Source organism: Papaver somniferum, chromosome 2 (assembly GCF_003573695.1).
Source record: "Papaver somniferum cultivar HN1 chromosome 2, ASM357369v1, whole genome shotgun sequence".
Taxonomy (NCBI): domain Eukaryota; kingdom Viridiplantae; phylum Streptophyta; class Magnoliopsida; order Ranunculales; family Papaveraceae; genus Papaver; species Papaver somniferum.
This window is the reverse complement of record NC_039359.1, coordinates 6109910-6131468: the sequence shown is the minus strand read 5'-3', so window position 1 is coordinate 6131468 and position 21559 is coordinate 6109910. Positions and strand designations below refer to the sequence as shown.

At 35.4% G+C, this 21559-nt stretch overlaps 3 protein-coding genes across 3 annotated transcripts; all 3 read right to left on the bottom strand.

Moving 5' to 3' along the window:
* Positions 1-9287: 9287 nt before the first annotated feature.
* Positions 9288-13121, bottom strand: LOC113346757 (bifunctional nuclease 2-like). Its single transcript, XM_026590265.1, has 9 exons — positions 12521-13121; positions 12059-12250; positions 11771-11823; positions 11637-11693; positions 10940-11005; positions 10781-10852; positions 10257-10366; positions 9823-9914; positions 9288-9655 (listed from the first exon to the last, which is right to left on the bottom strand). Exons 1-9 carry the CDS (start codon positions 12858-12860, stop codon positions 9609-9611), a joined length of 1029 nt encoding a protein of 342 aa, XP_026446050.1. The 5' UTR covers positions 12861-13121; the 3' UTR covers positions 9288-9608.
* A 386-nt stretch (positions 13122-13507) lies between these two features.
* On the bottom strand, positions 13508-17734 carry LOC113346756 (ankyrin repeat domain-containing protein, chloroplastic-like). The gene is made up of 7 exons (XM_026590264.1): positions 16908-17734; positions 16417-16493; positions 15586-15684; positions 15328-15426; positions 15064-15162; positions 14859-14957; positions 13508-13828 (listed from the first exon to the last, which is right to left on the bottom strand). The coding sequence occupies exons 1-7, from the start codon at positions 17647-17649 to the stop codon at positions 13715-13717; spliced, it is 1329 nt and encodes a 442-aa protein (XP_026446049.1). The 5' UTR covers positions 17650-17734; the 3' UTR covers positions 13508-13714.
* Positions 17735-18458: 724 nt separating this feature from the next.
* LOC113346755 (serine/arginine-rich splicing factor SR45a-like) lies at positions 18459-21320 on the bottom strand. The gene is made up of 7 exons (XM_026590263.1): positions 21181-21320; positions 21070-21089; positions 20255-20344; positions 20010-20109; positions 19775-19924; positions 19080-19149; positions 18459-18991 (listed from the first exon to the last, which is right to left on the bottom strand). Exons 1-7 carry the CDS (start codon positions 21181-21183, stop codon positions 18726-18728), a joined length of 699 nt encoding a protein of 232 aa, XP_026446048.1. The 5' UTR covers positions 21184-21320; the 3' UTR covers positions 18459-18725.
* Positions 21321-21559: the final 239 nt, after the last annotated feature.

The following is a 21559-nucleotide window of genomic DNA, read 5'->3' as shown; positions in this document are numbered from 1 at the left end:
ATTCTCTCCGTATGACGACACCGATAATGCGCGTGAACATGTTTCTCGATTCTTGGAGTCCTTGGGGGGGCACGAATACAATCACGTTCTCCGTTTGAGGGAATTTTCGAAATCACTTACTGGAAGAGCATACACATGGTACAACAACAATACACCAGGAAGCATCTCCAACTGGCCTGACATGGTTACAGCTTTTTATAAGAAGTACTTCTTTGTGTCTGAGCAAATTACTTTCTCAGATCTAGGAAGGATGTTCCAACAAAACAACGAACATCCGAATGATTTTGTCAAAAGATTCATAATTCAAGCACTGGATTGTCGTGACCCAAACGTGACCGAACAACAATTGGTGGATTCTTGCATCAATGGCATGGTTCCCATACCACGCCTTACTAGAGAATCTGCAATCCCAGACATTCTTTGAACTTCATGAAGATGCAAAACGGTCGGCCACAACAGCACCAGCATTGTTGGAAAGAACCAGGCCAACCAGAGGCGAGGAAACACGCGAAACTCGAGGAAATAGATGCCTCATCAATAAGCAATACAACACTGGTCCCTCCTATGTGAGCGTGGTAGACGAAGGAGGAAAAAGGAAGGCTCCAACGACATAACAACAATCCAAGCGCGCAGCGCCATCGGTTGAACTCACCAAACGTTGGTATGTCAAGTTTGGTTGTCATATTTTAGTGAGCCAAAATTCATTTAAGAGTCACTTGATTATGTACTAGAGTCAACTTTGTATAGGTTAGCTTGAAATTATTAGGATATGAGACATTACAAGTATTGTGAGGACTTGAAGAAGTGAGGAAGTGGGGAGCTACAACGACAACATCATCCTTTCACTTGAGGTTAGTGATATTTGACTTGAACTGTTTCATTCCCTAAATGTATCTTTCAAGTCGTGCATATTGAAAACAAAACTGCGAAGCATGAATGATTATACTCTAGTTAGACATAGTATTAAGGAATACAATACGAGGTTTATTGCTTAACCATTAAACTTTGTAGATAAGACACCGACATAATCGTTTGAATGCTATTGTGATTATGTATGGGTATAAGGTGAAGATTTCATCCTAAGAAACAATGTTTTACATTTGTTTTAAGGAAGTAAATTTATGAACTTGTTTTCTGAATCGAAAGAGAAATCGTTAGGCATTATTAGTATTGTTATTCATTGCATATCTTTTGAACTACCAATATGTGTGATTAGTATAACCGCTCATGACTTGTTTATGTTCTTGGTAAAACTATTCACAAAGGCCTGACTTTTGTATTGGTATGACTTTTATTAGTGAAACTGATCTTAAGTAATCACCTGAGATGGTATGATCGATTTTGTGTTATTGGTATGACCGACTTTGGGTAAAGGGGAACCGATCCTAGTAAGAGGTGCAACCTATCACAAAGGGGAATCGATCCTTGTATGAGGTGCAACAAGTTTTTAGCAGAAAGGGGAACCGATCCTATGGACATGTGCAGCAAGTACAAGTTAGATATCATATATATGTGGGGAACCGATCCTAGTAACTAGTCAACCTAATTTTGGAAATCTAGTGTGACTATGCACAATACTCACATGAAGGTAGAACTGAAACTTGTTTTGGTAGAACCGTGAAACCTATGATTTGTGATTGAGTGTTCTTGATCAATCACATAGTTCTTGAAAGTCAGATGAACCAATTCTAAACTTGTTTGGAAGTGTGGCAAATCGGTTTCAAGATTGCAAGTATGAAAGAGGACTTACAAAGTAAGGATGTCGACATATTTTGAACATGTGCAGTAACGCTTATCTTTAATTGTTCAAAGTTATTCCTTAATAGCGAAAGGAAGAAAATCCCAGATCGAATAAAATAAATTGAGAATCTTTTATTTAAGGTTTTTAATTTTATTTTAGGAAAATTAAAATTAGTAATGTGCATTTACTATTTGGAGATTTTCCAAGAGATTTTCGGTCATTATTTTGGACAAATCATTTCCAGGAATTATGGAAACCGAATCTGGAATATATTGCATATCTTGAGAATATTTTCGGTTTTGGAAATTCCTTGGTGTCCAAACTTCCTTGGTCTATAAATATTAAAGTTTGCATTTCGAGCAAACTAATCCTCGTACAACAAGAACTATCTCAGTTGTGCTGCTACTGGTGAAGCCGCCTATTCGGAGAGGAGAGTAGCCTAATTACGCGAAATCTCTTACGACCGCTCATTTTAAAGTCTTCTTTGGGATTGAGAAGATCTATTAGTATTGTTGGTGGGAAACTAGATAATTGCGGTTTATCTTTTGTTTTCGATTGATTTGATTGACTAAAGGTGGTTGAACTTTGATTGCACCTAATTTGTTTATGCTTGAGAATCTTCTCTTCTGATATAAGATTTACTCAAACTAGATCGAAGTTTCGACGGGGATCTTTAGACTGTTTGTAGATCTAAAAACGTCTTGTGATAATCCATTGTTAACAGACTTCGTTCTGTGCGTGATTGATCACAAGAGATTCAAGTTGATTATGTGCAGGTGTTTATTAAATATCTAAGAATATTTGAAGACAAAGAATACTTTGAAGATTTCTGATTTGGGATTCATAATCTTTGGTGTGCACAATACTTGTTTCGGTAAAAGAGGATCCAACTATAATCGGTTTATCCTTGTGGTAGATTAGATTGATTAGTTGTGTAGATCGGCATCAATACAATTCTTTGTGATTAAAAGTATTTATTGCGAAATATTAACAATTACTTCGGTAGTTGATAATAAGATAGATCTAAGAACCTGACGAAGGAGTTTATTGAGATAAACAGAAGAGCCTTTGTCGAACTCATATCACTTGGTTGAAAAGAGTTGATATATGTTCCTTTACTGTTTGGAATATAAACCACATGAATTGTTCCAAGTACGTGACTTATTACAGGTCGGAGGCGTGGGAATACGTACGGAACTAGGTGAACTATAGGTTTAGTTGCTTGGTCTCAACTATACGAAGTTGGTTTGATTTTGTATAACGGCTTAATCTTGAGAGTATTCAATTCTGGACAACGTAAAGTTAGCAGATCTTCAATCTTCAAAGTACCTGCATAAACAACTTGATTCCTATTAATGATCAACACACACAAACCGGAGTTTGTTAACGTTGATTGATCAAAATCTCTTTATTCAGATCTTGAATCACTAGATATGAATCAATCGTCAAACAAAATTGAGTGCGTTTATATCATAAAAGAAGGACCATGGAATAAACAAGTTTGATCTATCAAGGATAACTATACTGATAGTCAATCAAATCAATAATTAGAAAACTAAAATAACAATAAGATAAGATTTACCACCAACATACATACTAAAATCTTATTGATCCGCAATAAGACTTTAAATGAATGCAACGTGAGAAATTTCACTTAATTATATTATTTTTCTCTATCAACGAGTTGGCTTCCCACATAAACGGTTAAGGAGTATGTCAAGGAATGAGTTTGCAAGAATACAAGATCCATTATTTTTTGTGTTATGACCAAGGCTTGTTTGAAAGACAAGGTATTTTCATTTCGAAATTCCCAAAAAGACATTCAAAGAATATTATTTTCGAAATTATAAAATACCAACTCTATTTCAACTCATAAACCGACATCACTATTAGTTGACAATTAATATTAGCTAGCAAAGTTCCATATACTTTATTAATTTAATAAGTAGATATCGCAAAACTCTGGGATATGGTAAGTATATATTTTCGAATATCTGAAATATATTTGAAATTCGGTTTTCTAGGATCTCGCCTTGAGTACCAAGGAAAATACCTGGACATTAAGTAAGAAGAGTTTAATACATGTGTGAATCACTATGTCGATATTATGTGAACATTCCAAGTTTAATCCGTATACATCTCGATGTTTATCCAAACCCTAAGATCACCAAACATAACGGAAATGTAAAATCAGATTAAAATTCAATCATGATCTGTTAGGGATCGGTCCTGAACCTAAGATCTGTCTTTTGCACAAAGGATCGGTCCTTACCAGGGATTTTTCCTACATTGGGATCGGTCTTGAATTCTCTTTCATTATAAAACGTAGTTTTCCATGTCTAATTCCTTAGTTTACGTATATGATATTCCTTCGTATGCAATACCAAGGGTTTAATTCATTTTGGGAGTTCAACTCACTAAATAGTAATAAGTTACCGATTATTGTAATATTGACCTATGAAGCTTATAAATAAACTATACTTCATAACTTCATATACTCAAGTTGTACAAAACGACTTGTAAATCTTTCCTTGATATATTTTGATCATAGTATAATGACCAAGTCACTGATACTAGAGAAAAGTAAACAAACTGTACTTCATATGTCGTGTTTTTAATGGAAAATTACTTGAAATAAAAAAAAACATATAAATGGAACAAGTCAATTCTAATGTACTTCGTTGATGCCGATACATCTTCAGGTTCATCATGAGTTAAAAGAGTGAGTCTCAATATTCTTATGTTCGTATTCTAACCTGACAAAGTTCAAACAGCTTCAAGTTTTGGAATTGATAACCAAACCACCAATGCTTGGTGAGTTCAACCAAGAAATTATCTAACACATAAAAACTAACTTGACATCTCCTTATGATTTTATTATACAAATAAGATATTTCAAACAATAAATTATTCTCAATCTATTGTGTAACAAGTTCTCTATTGCTTGAATTTATTCTTTATAATTGTTCACCGTAATACTAGAATTGTACCATATGTCTCAGTAGATACAATGGTAGATAATATGAGTAAATAGGATAGTCATTCTTCACATACCTTTTTGATGAATTTTTTGTTTATGTTGTCGTTCTTCAGTCTCCAAGTTTCAAAATCGATTGGAAAATTCTGATACTCAACTACCATGCTCTATTCCATTCGAGAATGAAATTAGTAGTCTATAAATCAAGATATAATTTTGATAAACTAAATACGACAACATGCTTGATATACCAAAACTTGTAAGTTTAACCTGTAACAAGGCTTTTCTTCGATAAGAGTTTAAGTGTTCATGACCCGTGAGGTTTTCTAGACTTGTTCTACTGCAAACATATTTCCAAACCTTTATTGAAACATATATGAAGAAAAAATCAATAGGTTTATGTTAGAGGTATATAAGTATCAAAAGTCTTCACTGAGGATGAAACAACTCTTAGGTTGTAACGGACGCCAACTAAGGGTATCAAGTGCGTCGAAACCACATGGGTTTAGCGATGTACAAGAGAACGACTGCAACTGAATTTCTTGGAGGGTTAATTCGGTCTCAACGACATTCCAGTCTGAAATCTGATAGTAAGCTAGTGTCTATAGTGATTTAATACAATATGTTGTTCAAAACTGGACTAGGTCCTGAGGGTTTTCTGCCTGTGCAGTTTTCCTCGTTAACAAAATTCTGATGTCTTGTGTTATTTCCTTTTCCCCATTATACCATTTTATCTTTATTATAAGAATATCACAAGTAAGTAGTAATCAATCTAGTTCGTTAATACATTATTGATTGAGATCTTACAAGACTAATGCTTGTTGAATTCGTATATTGGGATATAAATTATAAGTTTTGTACTTGTTGTAATTCAGATCTTGTATGATTTGGTACATACTAGATTGATCATAGATATTAGTTTTTGAGATCGTCCAAGAACTCTTCTCCACGATCAGGTACACGTACCTTTGGTCTATACATACTGATTGTGGAAGGGAAATAGAGAAACTTTATATACAATATATGTTAGAGCATTGCTAGGTTGAACCCACCAAGCATTGGTATGTCAAGTATTTTAGTTTCAAAACTCAAGGTTCCTTGATTTGATTATCTGTTTATTTTTTTACTCAAGAAGAACATCAGATTAAAAAGACAGTACCACCATTAAGGAAAAAAAAACAAATTAGAAGAGCTAGCTAAAGATATTTGAACACCAGACCTCTAAGAAACTTGATTTGATTATTAGAGTCAACTTCGTTAGGTTAGACTAGGAACAATATAAATGTTGAGGCTCGCTCGTGTTACTCTGAAGAACCTAGAGACGTATCAGCATCAACAAACACATCACCCTTATGCTCGAGGTTAGTAACAGAGGCTTGACTTGTTCCATTTATATATTATTTTCTTTCAAGTCTGTTTATATTGACAACATAATATACGAAGTACTTGTCTCTAATTATTGGTGATTTGATCTTTCTATGATTAAAGTATCTAGAAAGCATATACTAGTTGTTTTACACAACTTTGGTATGTTGGATTCCGAATAATAGTTTATCTATTTGGACTTCGTAGATTCGAAATAACACTATTTAGTAATTCGCTTATTTTAGTTTGTGTGTTGAACTTTCGGGTTGATCCATACATGGAAGATTATGTTTAATTACATGGTTTTGGTTTAAGGAAGAATACTTGTAAAACTTGTTCGTAGTTGAAAATGAGTCAAAGGATCTTTTCTAGGAGGATCTTTACTAGAACCGATCCCAAGGATTTATAATAGGATCGATCCCTTACCAAGAACCCCTACTAGGACCGTTGTCGATAAAACATAGTTTGTGTGGTGGTATTATTTTGGGATCCCACACTATAGACTTGGGTTCAAGTCTCACCCCATACATTTGACTACGTATATGTATATACATATATATATTATTTAATAAAAGTTCGGGATAGCGGGAACTTGAGGGTCTTGGAAGGTTGGTGATTTAAAAACTAACTTTTTGCTCATTCGACTCCTGGTTTTCAAAACGGTTTTGAAAACTTAATATTCTACAATTAATTTCATTAATTTTCATAATTATATTATGTATGTTTTATTACTGCTATGGAGGATTTCGGCAGGCATTTATTACAAATTTTATTCTCATTAAACTGCATTGATTTCTTTAAGTTATAAAAGACCAGTTTCTGGAGAAGATGAAGATATAGAATGTTTCATCTATCGAGTTCCGAGCAAGTGTTAGAAAGAGTAGTTTTTTTGCGTTTGATTTCTCATAGTGTAGAGAAATTGAACAAGAGAGTTATCAGTTGTTTTATCTCATAGGATTTTCGACAAGAGTTGAAAGCACAATCAAGAAGCAGAGCAGCGAAACACCTTAAAGGGGGCGAGATAGTCCGCGACTCAGCTGTTTGAGATTTGTTCCCGTGTGATTTTATTTCTGAGCATTGTTTCCAACAATTTTAAGGTGTTTATTTATGCTATGAAGAATATAAGGAAGTGTGTTGATGATACCAACAAACATTTCAAGTTTGAAGGGCTGCATTTCAGAAGATGAAAACAAAAGATTTTTTTTATCTCAAACTTATGAAGCTGCATTTGATTGTGTCGTCTATTCTTACTAGAACGGTGAAACCTGTCGCTGATAAGACAAGTACTCGCTGATAAGACAAATACCTTTATTGCTAATGATGTTGATGTTGCTGATCTACCCCCTACCGGTGCTGCCGAAGAAACTATTTTCCAAACTCCTCAGGAGAAACAAAAAGTTATCGACAAATGGGTCGATGATGATTTTGACTGCAAAAATGATATCCTTAATGCTTTATCTGATGATGTATGAATATTATTCTACCTTTGAAACTGATAAAGATATATCAGATGCTTTACATAAAAAGTATAATATTGAGGAAGTTGGATCAAAGATGTATGTTGTAACCCAGTATATGAAATACCAAACTGTCATGACAAATTACAACAATTTGGTATTTCATATTCCGGCTTACAACATACTTCTTTGGACCAGCTTCCTCAGTATCATACTTTTTATATAAAACATCCCATACATCTTTAACAGTTTAAAAGGTAGAATAATATTCATACAAATCACCAGATAAAGCAGCAAGGATATAATTTTGCAGTCAAAATCACCGTCAATACATTTTTCAATAGATTCTCTTTCTCCTCAGGAGTTTGGGTAACAGTTTCTTCGGCAGCACCCGTAGGGAGTGGATTAGCAGCATCAACATCATTAGCAGCGGAGGTACTTATCTTATCAGTGGCAGGTTTCACGGGTTCCAGGATGAACAAACGACACAATCAAATGCAACTTCATAAGTTTGAGATAAAAGAACATCTTTTGTTTCCATCTTCTGAAATGTAGCCCTTCAAATTTGAAAGGTTTGTTGATATCATCAACACGCTTCCTTTAATTCTCCATAGCAGAAATAAACACCTTGAAGTTGTTGGAAACAATGTACAAAAATAAAATCACAAAAGGAACAAATCTCAAACAGCTGAGTCGCGGTCTAAGTCGCTCCCTTTAAGGTGTTTCCGACTCTGCTTCTTGATTGTGCTAGTAGTCAACTCTTATCGAAAACCCTATGGGATAAAACAACAAATAACTCTCTTGTTTGATTTCTCTGCACTATGAGAAATCGAACCAACTACTACTGTTTTTAACATGTGCTCGAAACTCAATAGATGGAAAACGCTATGTCTTACCTTCTCCAAAAAATGGTCTTTTATAACTTAAAAAAAATCAATGCAGTTTAATGAGAATAAAATCCGTAATAAATGCCCACTCAAAATCCTCCATAACACTAATAAAACATACGGGCAGAAAAACTTCGATAAATTAATAGTTTTGGAACTGTTAAATTCTATCAATTTAGCGAAGTATCAATTTATCGATAAATTAATAAGTTGTTAATATATCGAAACAAATCAAATTTAAATTTTAAAAATAAGTTTGTAATATCATTTTCCTATATCAACAAATATATCTAGAGATTTTATTTTCAATTCAAATTATTTTCCAATTATTTTGTCATAATATGAGAAAGTATTTTTCATATTATATGTGTAAATGTACATGCTTTGAACACAACAAAATAATTCGGGAAATTCTCATTGGACTACCAAAAATTAGAATTAGAGATGAAATCTGATATTATATAAATGTGATCAAGAAATAAATAACTTTGGATTCTTCATTTCGATAACGATATTACGCTGATTATTAATTTAGGTATTGGGCCCAATTGGAAGCTTCAGATTTTTATCATCAAATTTAGCACACTGTCCCAAATGAAGACTGGCAAAACGTATTGTTTTAGCAAAGTTACTAATAAAAAAGATGCTGAGCTTGAATGTGCCAGCATCAACCCAACCTTGGTTACCAAGTTACAAATCGATCATTGGATTGTGCAACAACTAAATTTCCAGAAATTGTGGATGGATGACTAGCTCTATTTTCGAAAGCATAAACTACAAAATTCTTTGAAGTTAGACGGCAAGATCAGATATTCCAAACCAGATTTATAACAGAAAGGCAAGCAGATGTTCACCTGAGGTAAGACAAATGATAAATATTTGATAATTTCATCAGAGCTGTGCCACATAACAAAATTCGGTCTTTATCACATAAGTTAATATGTACATGTGAGGTTGCAATATGTAAAAGTAGATTTGTTGATGACACTCTTTATCACAAATTAGATAGCTGATTACATTAGTCTAGCGACTCTAGCCAGTTCATATATGATTTTATATTTACTCTAGACACCATCTTCCTTTTGCAGTTTTCTCTACCCCTAATACTTCTTCAACTATACCTTCCCTGCCAAGAAAGAAGGAAAGTAAGGCAAGAGTGTGCACCTTCAATATAGCTTAATTCAAAGTCCGGATGAGCGGAGCTTTGTGAGCTTGAATTTCATTAGTGCTGCATAACCAGTAAACATCACATTTCAGTCTAAACATAATTTTTTGAACAAGTTGGCATAAAGAAATAGGACGTCAAATGGAAACGATCCGAAGAATAGGACAAATATTACACTAATGAAACTTAAACAAAAGGAGTAAAAAAGATCGAATGTATAATATAAGTACCCGCGTCTTTATATCTTTCCTCCTTGACAGCTAAATTCATATTCTTAAGAAGATCAAGCTCCTCAGAGAGTAAATCTGGCCCTTCTGCAGCACTACACAAGATAAACTCCTAGCTAAGATATAAAATACCAAATTTACTATAGATAAATGATAGAAGCAGTGGAAGACAATAAGGGATCCAACTTTCATGTTCCACTCCACTTTTTAGAAAGTGAATTATAAACATAGGAGACAATAGGGTACATATACAAATACCTAAAAGAAATGTAACTTGATAGCTTGATGCATAGAGGAGGGACCGAGAAATTACCACAGAGGCATGAAAGAAATAAGTCTAAATGAGGTAAAAACCAGAAAATAAACAATGTCCATGGTCACTCCATTTTAGGAGTCAGAACAGCTGTAAGAAGTTTGCATCAGGATACGATCAATACCTGTCCAAATATACGTCATAAGCTGTTTTCGAGTAACTTCGTCTCCTAGCACCGTAAACAATTTTAGTAGCATCTGTCAAGACAATTTGCTTGTTTATGAAAATTGGAACCTGTGAGTAAATACTAAACATGTCAGTAACTATCTCTAAGAAACCAAAATGCACAGAGCTCATACACCTACCTTCAAGAAACACAAATCCATAAAATTTTTATACAGTAATTGAGCAGGCATTAGGTGCATTTTGTCCACTGTTGATGAATGAATCTTAAACAGACATATGAGGGATAAGATACATCGTCCAGATAGACTGATTCCAACTATTTAGGCTAAAGTTTTTTTTTTAAAAAAACCTCAGCTATTGAAATTTACAAGTTCTGATACACTTTATCAATTCAATGCCTAAGACCAATCCTACAAATAATACATTGATTTCTGAAGTATCCATGGTATGCAAGTCTATTTGGGAAAGCTAAAATTTGTAATTGCAAGACCAAATGAGATCTCTTAGTATGAATCACATTACCTTGCATCTCTTTGCAACATTTATGGCATCTGATGGCCGTGCATCCACACTTAGAACAATTTTTTCCCCTGGCTGCAGATTATAGAACCCTTAATATGGTTATCAAAAGGGATTTGACTACTATTTCCTAAGAATACAGCGGGCACTTCAGAGTCATACCTTTCTGAAAAATATTTTGGCATAGTACGTATTAACAACTCTCTCTGTAATCCGTACCATTAATATCTGAAAATTAAGAAAAATATAAAAAAGTATTGAACTAGTGGTGCAAAAGTTAACCTTTAAAGTAGTTGGATAACTAAGTTTGAATAATAAAAGTTCTAAGGACAAAAGAAAGAAGATAAAAACAACATTGTTGTATTGGGCCTCAAAAAGATTTGAGTACTATGTCAGCATTACTGCATGATTCGCTCGTCCTCCATTAACCGTATCAGAACAAAGTTAAGGTAGATTTCTGTGGCAAGTGTTTTTCTTGTCGCACAACTTCAATAAGATCCATAAACTATCGAGGTAAAAGGTGAGACTGAATACTAACACAAAAAAGAAATTGTTCACACGACAACTTGCCATCAATTTTTTTACTCAGTGGGACTCTGGGACCTTTTTCATTTGTCAAGTACTTCTATGATACGTTGGGATATCCTATAGACACTATGTAATGTTTTGGGCCAAATGTTTCCGCAGGGGAAAAGTACAGTAGTAGCCATACACGGAATTCTCACTTAACTCCATAACCACTCTTCAGTGGGGTATACTACAATAGAACATTATCACTAATTTTAGCAGTACAAGCGCAGAACTATGATGAGAAAGACGAACCAGATTATGCCTACAGTTTAAGAAATTATCTCCTTACCTCGTATCCAAGTTTTAACCCAAGATTTTTAATCAACTGGAATTGGCTTGGAAGATCCTGCAAATTCCCAACATTTCGCATTAAGTTTGTTAGTAAGAATAATCGGTGTAAGCTGAATGAAACTAAAAACTTACCGCATTCTCATCCTCTCTTGAGACATCTATAAGATTCTGAATTGCAGAATCCCCTGCACTAACAAGCAGATAAAGTTACATGTAAATAAGTTGTCCATTAATGAAAATAGGAACGCAATCACTGCAAGGCAATTTGGGTTTTGGACTAAACAGGCAGGACGTGCGAAGTCAGTGAACTCACACTTCAAAATTAGGACAGGCATCGGCAAGTTTTGCACTGGCATAGAGTTTATAATGCTAAAAACAAATTATTATGATTGTGGTAAAGGTTCTAGTTATATGACATACCGACAGCAATCGGGAGTAACAAATCTCCATCGCAAGCAATCTTAAGAAAAACTGTAGGATTCTGAAAACGTCGAAGAAACCCATGTCCTGTGGTAGTATTAGGTGTAAAGTACTGTGCTTGAGTTGAAAACGGAGATAACTTTGTCTCTTCTACAAACCCTTGTTTCCGTAATTGGTAGTGTCTGATAGTTTCTGCAATTCCAAAATTGTTAACCCCCAGATTTATTTATGTTTTTGAAGCAATTAACCCCCAAAAATTCATAAATGTACAAACTTAATACCAAATATACAGCACTTAGTAACTATATCCCTAACTCTTAATAGTTAAAAAACTTCATGATTTATCCAATGCAAACACCCAATTTCAAGAATATACAATTAATACTCTAAAATTTAGAAACTAAGAGTAAAAATTAGGTACATAATTTATGAAATTGTGATTAGAAATAAACAAACAAGTACCTGAATATAAGAGAAAAGCTTGAACATAATCATCACCAAAACCTGATCTACGTCTAGAGTTATTACCAGAGGAAGAAGCTTTACAGGAAATGATAGTTTTCAATTTATTATTATTACTACAATTAGATTTATTTATTAGTCTACTTCTAGAAGAACAACAACCTAATTGAAGTGACAATGAAGAAGACGACGATGATGAACAACAACAAGTACAAAAATTAATAGAAGAAGTAGACGAATTAAACACTAGTGAAGTACGATGATGATCTACATTTGATCTGTCTGTGACAATCCCGAAAATCGGAGGAATCTTACAAACTCTACAATCTACTCTAAACATTTACAAAGAGCGGTTTAGGGAAAAAGAAATGGAGAAACTATTATAATCTTAAAATGCGAGTAAGAGCGAAGAAGAAATCAAATTAAAAACCAAGGGTGAAATGAAAACGATCCATGCCTGCCTAATTTCTCAGGTTATGCAGAAAATTTTGTTTTGTTTATACGCAGCAAGTGCGTGGAACTTTAGTTTTGTTTGTTGTTATCCTAATTTTTGTTGACGCTGCCCATGTGTTTTATGCGTGTAGCCCCTTAGCGGATACATGCTCTGACGTGGAAGGCACATGTAACCGATACTGGCAGAGGCCGGCCGATTAAACTAACTTACCGTCTATGTAAAAATAAAAACTAGCGGAGAATGGAAGATTAGAAGAGAATCACAATCCAGATTTACACTTCTTTTACACTGATAAACTGGTCGTTTTTTCTGGTATGTTTGTCTAGGTTCACTGAACCTTGTAGCCTTGGAAGTGTTCGAGTCCCTATCCTAGTTTCGGTTTAGGCATCCCATCCTCTCCAATCAACCTCTGTTAACTGTCATGTTTTGTTCGATCAGAACAAAAAAAAATATGTTACGTATTGTCCCACTGGTGGATTCCATTTCCTCAATTTGCGGGAGAAAATATTATGCATCGTCTTCTAGATAATCCAAGAAGTAAGTCTCAGGCAGGTTTAAACATTAAAAGTGAGCCTCTATATCCAAATATACCTCGTTGCATAACAACACTTCACATATGTAACTCTACACCTGAAAGAGGGTAGAGGTGAATACTATACAACAATGTTGAAGTCCAAGTGAAACTCAATTACGTATGACAACGAACTCAAAGAAAGACAGGTAGGTAAGTACATAAGCTGTCAAAGTAGTTGATGTTGTTTGGACTTGGGCAACAACTTTAATAATCTGAGAAGCTCGTAAGTCCTCGTGTCTCGACCAGAGTATAGGCAAATATCAAGTGGGGTTAAGCCATCCTGAAACACAATCCAACATTATAAACAATCTTATGCAACTTGAAAGTCATCATAAACTTGTATTGGAAATATCTTCTAATTGCTCCAAAATGCATATTATAAACACATCTGGCGAAAAGTTCTAAATAAATACGGACTGCATCAGTCAAAGAAGCTTATCCTTATGGATGACTACTGAACCCACTAACATGTTTAACAAATAGAATTTCCTTTTATCTGTTTCCATCATACAGAATGTTGGGGAATCCCCACTTAAGACTATGGCTGCCATTTTCATTAGAGTGCTGGACATCATTAAACAGTTCATAATGCTGGATATGTCTATCAAGTATCATTTAAGTTCAGTGGGGTCTTGACCTATCTTAACTGGAGATATCTGTCCAGTATCATATGGTTGAGTGGGGGTGTTGACCTATCTTAACTGGATATAATAGTTTATCATACAAGTTCAGTGGGGTCTTGGCCTATCTTAACTGAAAAGAAGGATGTATGCATTTTTCGTATACATGTCAGTACAATCTTTATTTATTTTCTCTCGGTATTCATTATAGAAAATGTAAAGTTGGAAGTAGCCAAGGCAGTCATAGTGCTTTCATTTGATGCTGAACATAGTTCACAAATCGTAATGCATATTGGCCCTATTGTACATCTATTTGTTCATTTGTTAGGGCACTTGGCTTATCTTTAAATGGGTGGAAGGATGGTAGAGTTAGCCTCCAGTCACTAGGTGGAAATTTCTTGACCCATATTAAGGCAAACCGTAACTTCAACAACAAAAGAGGCAAAACCTTCGATGCAGATACACATGGTCTCTTTGAATCGACAATATCATAAAGTATAAAACAGCAAAATGTAAGAGTGCGAGAGGGCAATGTCAGAATAGTAGTCTCAAGTAGGTGGCCAATAACTGACGTGAAAGAATGTAATATAACTGTTCCATGATGCAGGTATGGCCAAGAAATATCCTGATGATGATGTTGCCGTACAGTATAAGATGATAAAGGTATTTAGAACAAGCTAAGGTACTTACCCCATTCTTTAGCGTCTTATCAGCTCCTTTAATAAGCAAAAGCCTCACCAAATCCGTTCTTCGGGATTGAACAGCAATATGCAATGGTGTCCATCCATCCTGTAAAGTAACAAACCAGGGCATTTCAGATAGAGTAGTCACGGTCAGTCGGATAATTGAAGAAATCCAGGAAAGTAAAGCATTATCACAAATCTTTTGATCATACATCATCTGCGAGGTTTATGTCAATATTATACAACAGAAGAATTTTGATTGTGTGAGTTGAGGCACTTTGAACAGCATAATGCATCAAGGTTGCTCCATCCTGTTGTAATAGGAAATCAACCAAAAATGAGTATATTGATGTTGCACCATTAACAGCCAAATTAATATGTGATAAACTACTTCAGAAAGTAACATCAAGGTAATGACACTTCCATGAGTGCCAATATTCAGAATTTGCAAAACTATTTTATCTTTCTTAACTCACTTTGTCACGAACAAAAGGGTTTGCCGATTCCCTTAAAAGATAATTGGTAATGGCTTGCTTTTTACACAGTATTGCTTTATGAAGTGCAGTCAGACCATCCTGCATGGAAAATAATGAATACGGGTCATACATGCAACCGGAACCAATTGAAATAACAGGGTAGAGTAAATTTTGAATATTCAGGATGAATGAGCGTACTCCTAGGAAAAAACATTTAACTCAATGATTCATCTAATTAGCGTATGCCCAAAATTATACCTTATCTGCAGCATTGATGTCAACACTGTGCTTCATCAGGGCATCCACAAGGAAGAACTCTCCTGAAGCAGCTAGAGTGTGTAATGGTAGCCATTTTCCCTAATACATGTCTATGTCAGAAATTGATAAGTGGAATTTTTCATATCAAGGAAATGCATTCCCGTTAATGACCAAAACAAAATTAAAAGACATAAATAATTTAATAGATCCCTCAAACGGAGACTCCTCAGCGTTTGGACTCATAGGCTTCCCTTGCAACTTAAAAACAACTACCCCTTCTACTAAAACCTCCTGACTAATATGGAGCTCAATCATGAGATCTGATCCTTCAAAATACTCAAAGAGGAAAATTTCCTTCTAATAATATTGAAAAGGGTACTTCTTTGTAGAAAAAGAAAAATCAAGAAGGAAATTTCTTGGTTACTCATCAAATGCAGTGAGTATAAGTCGGTTACAATCTGCAAGTGTGTGTGCAGGAGGATTTTACGTGTGTGCTTATTACATAAGGTACATTACTTATATGGGTAGGTAGCAGAGATTTTTCACTATACAGAACATGAATCATCTTTCCTAGCCACCTAATATTGATAAACGATTAGCAAGAACAGTTAACTACAAAAGCCAATGCTGACTACTGTGTATACACTGCCATAGTGTGTCAGGTGACAACAGACCAAAGTTAAATATTATGTGAAACCATGCCCTAGTAATTGTTCAATTTACTCCGAATATTCGCTAGTCAATGCATCTCATTTAAAAATGAGGGCAAAGCATGAAAAGCAGATCAACTAACACATATACAAGACATTCAGCGTACATAGAAAAACTTACTGAAGCAGCGTCCTCCAGATTAGGTATGCGCCTATTCAAGAGAAACTTTTCTTCCTTCGAAAACAACTTACGAGGACCTACTCATGAAGGCACATGGTAACAAAGTCTCAGCTACACACGAACATTAACAAAAATATTCCCTATGAACGAAGTTATAAATTCACACTAGATAGACAAGTAAATGGGACTATAGTATAGGGCATGATTGAAGTAAGTTGAACCCCTTGTCCAACTCCATTATGCAATAAAATGAAGCAGTTTCAGTTTGCTGGATTTCCTCGAAACACATTATGAGTCAGAGATAATCTCTATGTCGATGAAAGAAATAATCTCAATGTAGCATTAATCTTTATGTCATTAATGAAAGAAATAATCTGTAATTGTCATGCAAATTAAGCATCTATGCTATCAATATGATCAACATCTAACAAGGAGTAGACATTTGCATGACAAAGAAAAAAAAATCAACAAAAAAAAGTGAATGAAATTACCATCTGATTTCTTGTCACTGTTTGCTCCAGGTACATAATCACCACTATTAAAGAACTCAGTTATATCATCAAAAGTACCCTGATAAACAGCCAATCTAGGATTCCTAGGAGCCACTCGGTTGCTACTGCTTGATGTAGCAGTCGAAGAAGAAATCATTTCATCGTCCCTCTCATCCTCTTTCAAATCAAAATCAGGGTTATCAAGAACAACAGGATTCAACTGAGCTAACTTATACTCTCTATAAGACAAAAATTCTACTGTACTAGTCACAGGGACCCCTTTATTTTTCTTCTGAATTTTACTACCAAATTCAATGGAATGCATAATTTTTCTCCTTTCTTTCTTAGTAATATTGATTTCAGCTTGTACTTCTCTCCAATTATCTGGTACCAAAGTTTCTTCCTTGACTGGTGTTTTTGATATAATTTTACTACTAGGTTTCTCAGAATCAAAATCATTTTTCTCAAGAAATGGGTCTTCAAAAATTCCTTCTTCAAATACAACACAATCACCAATTACATCATCTTCTTCTTCAGCTACTGAGTATGAGCCTTGGTTTTGTGGGTAAGAAGATGAGTATGAATTTGTGGAAACTGAGAGAGAGAATGAGTGGGGTTTTCTAAGAAATGTAAGGGTTTGAGTTGAGATTTGAGAATTAGGGTTAGCGAGAGAGAATGGATTGGGAAATAAAGAGAAGATTTGCGAGGTTTGGGGTTTAAGCAGAGTTGACGATGGTGGCATTTTGAAGTACAGGGTTATATCTTTTCTCCCTTCTGTGGTAAGACTGGTACTAATACTCCAATCTAGAGTGTTTGGACGGAGGCAAAGGAACAACCCAGAACCCGGATAAATATAGTCCTGGTTGGCAAAGTAAGAGGACAGCACGTCTCGGTTTAGAGGACTGCTTGAGTTTTTTCAACGCAAGCAGGATTTCAGATTTTCGTGGACGCAAGCAGGAACTCAGATTGAAATTCGGTTAACTTTGAGATGCCAAAATGATAGGGATTGGTATCGGTACGAGTCTTGGTGAGATATCGATTTGAAAATAGCTCGCATTGCTTGACGGTATTAATTTTGTTGCTAACAAAAGAGAGATCAGCGTGTTTTCTAAAGTCTCCTTCCCCCAACGGGGGGTATTCATCTGGAGAGTGTACATGGCCATTCCAAGGTTAAGCAATTGACCTTCCTACTGGTCTGCAGCAACATTGTCTATGATAGCAACATGACCCCAAAAATAGAGGGTTGGGAGAAATTGGGTTAAAGGTGATAACAGAGTAGTGCTCCCTTCAGGGAAAAGGTTGCCGCTGGACTCCTGAATACAGATAACCCAGCACTTGGGTGAATGTAGCAATCTGGAAGACTAAATGCCCAATACTATTAAGCCTGAATATTCAAGTCGCCTAAATGAAATGCAGTATGTCATAGCCCATTCTAAGGTTGTATCTTAATGGTAGATTAGTGCTGAACAATTTCAATTGAACTTTATCAGAGACGAACCAATATAAATCTCACTCAACACCACTCAATCGAATAGATCAGCCAATTTCCAGTAGACTAAGACTAATCAAATCAGATAATAATAATAATACAAAATTGAAGTATCAAACATATCGTCAGAAGTTAACAAGTACTACTAGTTCACATATTATAACAATCTACTATTACATAAGAAGTTAATAAAACGTCTTCGACAAGAAACCACAATTCAAACAGAATTATGGTAGACAGACTTCCTAACTGAGACTGTAACAACAGTACCTTACTAAGATACCCTCATGCAAGCAGGAGCTAAAACGTTCCCGAGGGGCAAAATCACCTTACCGAGAGTAGACATCAGGGCGACGTCCATAACCCCTTTCGGGACCATCATACGACCTAGATCTTTCTCTCCTAGACCGTCCCCCGCCATAAGGTGACCTTCGTGGAGGGGGGGAATAATGACGACCACCATACGGAGATCTTCGAGGGGGAGAATAGTCACGGCCTCCTCGATAAGGTGGTGAGCGCCTCGGAGACCTACGATACTCATCACGGCCATAACCACCGCCACCACCACGGTACCTGCCACGGTCGCCTCTATAGCCTGAAAGGAAGGGGGCAAAAGTTAAGAGAATGATGAAAGAGAAGAAAACAAGTCCAATAAATAATTATGGATTGAAAATGAAACTCACCAGTTTCTCTGGTACTTTTAGCTCCTAGATAGTTGCCAGGAGTAGGTGTTCTAGGGCGCTTCCTCCTTGACTGAAAAATAAATAAAACACCTCAATCCCCTAGATTTGTTGCACAAAATCTTTAGTCAGCTGGATGAGAGGTCACGGAGTCATGGGCAACATAATGTGAATGCAAAATTGCACGCGGCAGGAATATGACATGACAAAACAGCGAGGAAATCAGTTCTGAACACCGTGGATAGGGGTGACAGGCGAAAACAAAAGGAAAAAAAATGACTTAGCAGAATAGAAATCTAAATATCAAGTCATGCATTAGTACTACTAGTAAGGTCATTAAACAAATGCCAGCTGTAAGATACCATAAATTCCCGATTAGAGAGTTGTTGGTAATTTCCGTTGATTAGTTGAGAGAGATTTGAAGATGAATGCGGAGGTTTGGTTGATGTGGGAAATAATTGCTATACTTAGTTGATATCAGATGCATATGAAATTCTGTTAAGCTGGCCATTGCTCAAGCTGTGTGTAACTTAAGTTGAGATGGGTGAACTGATCATCTTTGTATATTGCCAACACAGCTGAACGCATTTCTTCTGAATATAACCAAAAACCTCCAAGTCAAGATGAAAGTATTTACTAATAACTAACAATAATGTACATACTTCATCAACTCCTGACCAACTTTAATAATAAATTACCTTCTCAACAGTGATGCATCTGCCCTCTAATACAGATTGATTGAGATGTTTTATACAATGGTCAGCATCTCCAACGTTGTCCATTGTCACAAAAGCAAAACCTCGAGAAATCTGTGTACGAGGCTCCATAACGAGACGGCATGAACTTACCTACAATGACAGGTAAAGCCCATTATCAAAGGAAGAATACATGTACACCAAGACACATGCAATCATGTCTTTTAAGCAACCCAACCTTTCCCTCCTTAGAGAAGTGATCCTCAAGGTCTCTTTCTGTGACCCTGCTTGACAGGCCAGTCACGTAAAGCGTATTTCCAGGATTTAAGGCATCATTCCTAATTTCCAAGGTTCCAAATATAATCAATAACATTTACAGGTAGTAATAATCCAGACAAACATCAACTAGAAAATTGCAGGTTTACTAATCAAGAATGAAACAAGAAGATGAAATGAAAAAATAAGTTAAAAGAGTAGGCAAACCCGTTAGGACTTCTGGACCTGGATCTAGATCGGTCCCTTGATCTGGACCTGGATCTGGGACGTTCTAGAGGGGGAGGAGATCTTGAATACCTGATATATTCAGTTCACAGGACGAAAAATCATATTGAGAAAATGAGGCCTCAAGAGTATACCAACAGACAATAAGACCCACAGTCCCAATGTTAAAGCAAGGAGGAGGTTCCAACACTGACTTTTACTTCTTGATGAATATGAGCTAGTCATTAGTAACACACCTAAAGAATGAGTTCAAATGGAAAATATAATTCCCGAAACCCCTTCTGAAGCACAATAAAGTTTTGTTGATAAGCCTTCTTGATATCATTTCTAATCTACTTAGATAATTTATTCTTGAATATCAATTAAGAGATACTGTTCATCAAGACATTTTCTATACAATCAGGGAGTAATCTACTAATTCCCATCCCCACGTTCCAACAACGCAACAACAATGTTTAAACACACAAATTCATGAAGCTAATACAGTCTACAGGCCTTTTCAACTGTCTAAAATTTTCAGCAGCAGTATAGTAACAGTTACTCAAAAGTCAAAATAAACCCTAATTTTATTAAACAAACTGATTTACTTTAACTGACAATGGAAATATGCCCTAAATTCTCCAGTGGCTACTTCAGAATACCCAAAATTCTAAATCTTAAAGAAAATCAGATATATGTAGTCCAATTTTAGAAAATTTCATTAAACCCAGTTTAAATCAAGAATACAGTTCAAATTTAGGGTACGAACACTAAAATCGTAAAAGGATTAATGAAAGTACAGCGAGATAAGAATATACCTTCTACGAGGTGAATCGGCCTGCAATAACGAAGGATAATGGAAAATTAGGGTTTATCGCTGTGAAGAGATGAAATGTAATACACCAAACACGAACAGAGAAATTACTTACCATGATCAGATGAATGAGAGCAGTAAGCAGACTAATACTCTAGAGAAAGACAGTGATGGAATAATTAGGGTTTCTTTGCAAACCCCAAGGACGAAATAACAAAGGCGACCGAATGAGGCGTATATAATATAAGTGCAAAAAATGCAGTGGCAGAAGAAATTTTCACGCTGTTGGATATTTACACTACTGTCACTGTTCCCTTTTCAATTTTCGAATTTCAATTTGGGATATTTTATAAAGTACCCCTGTTTTGAAATGTACGCTTCAAAAGTACCCCCGTTTTTTACAAATTTTCTAAAGTACTCAGTTTTATTCAAAAGTCAAATTCCATCCAGTTAAGTGCTACGTGGCAGTTATCCTTCCTATTAAAAGTTCTATT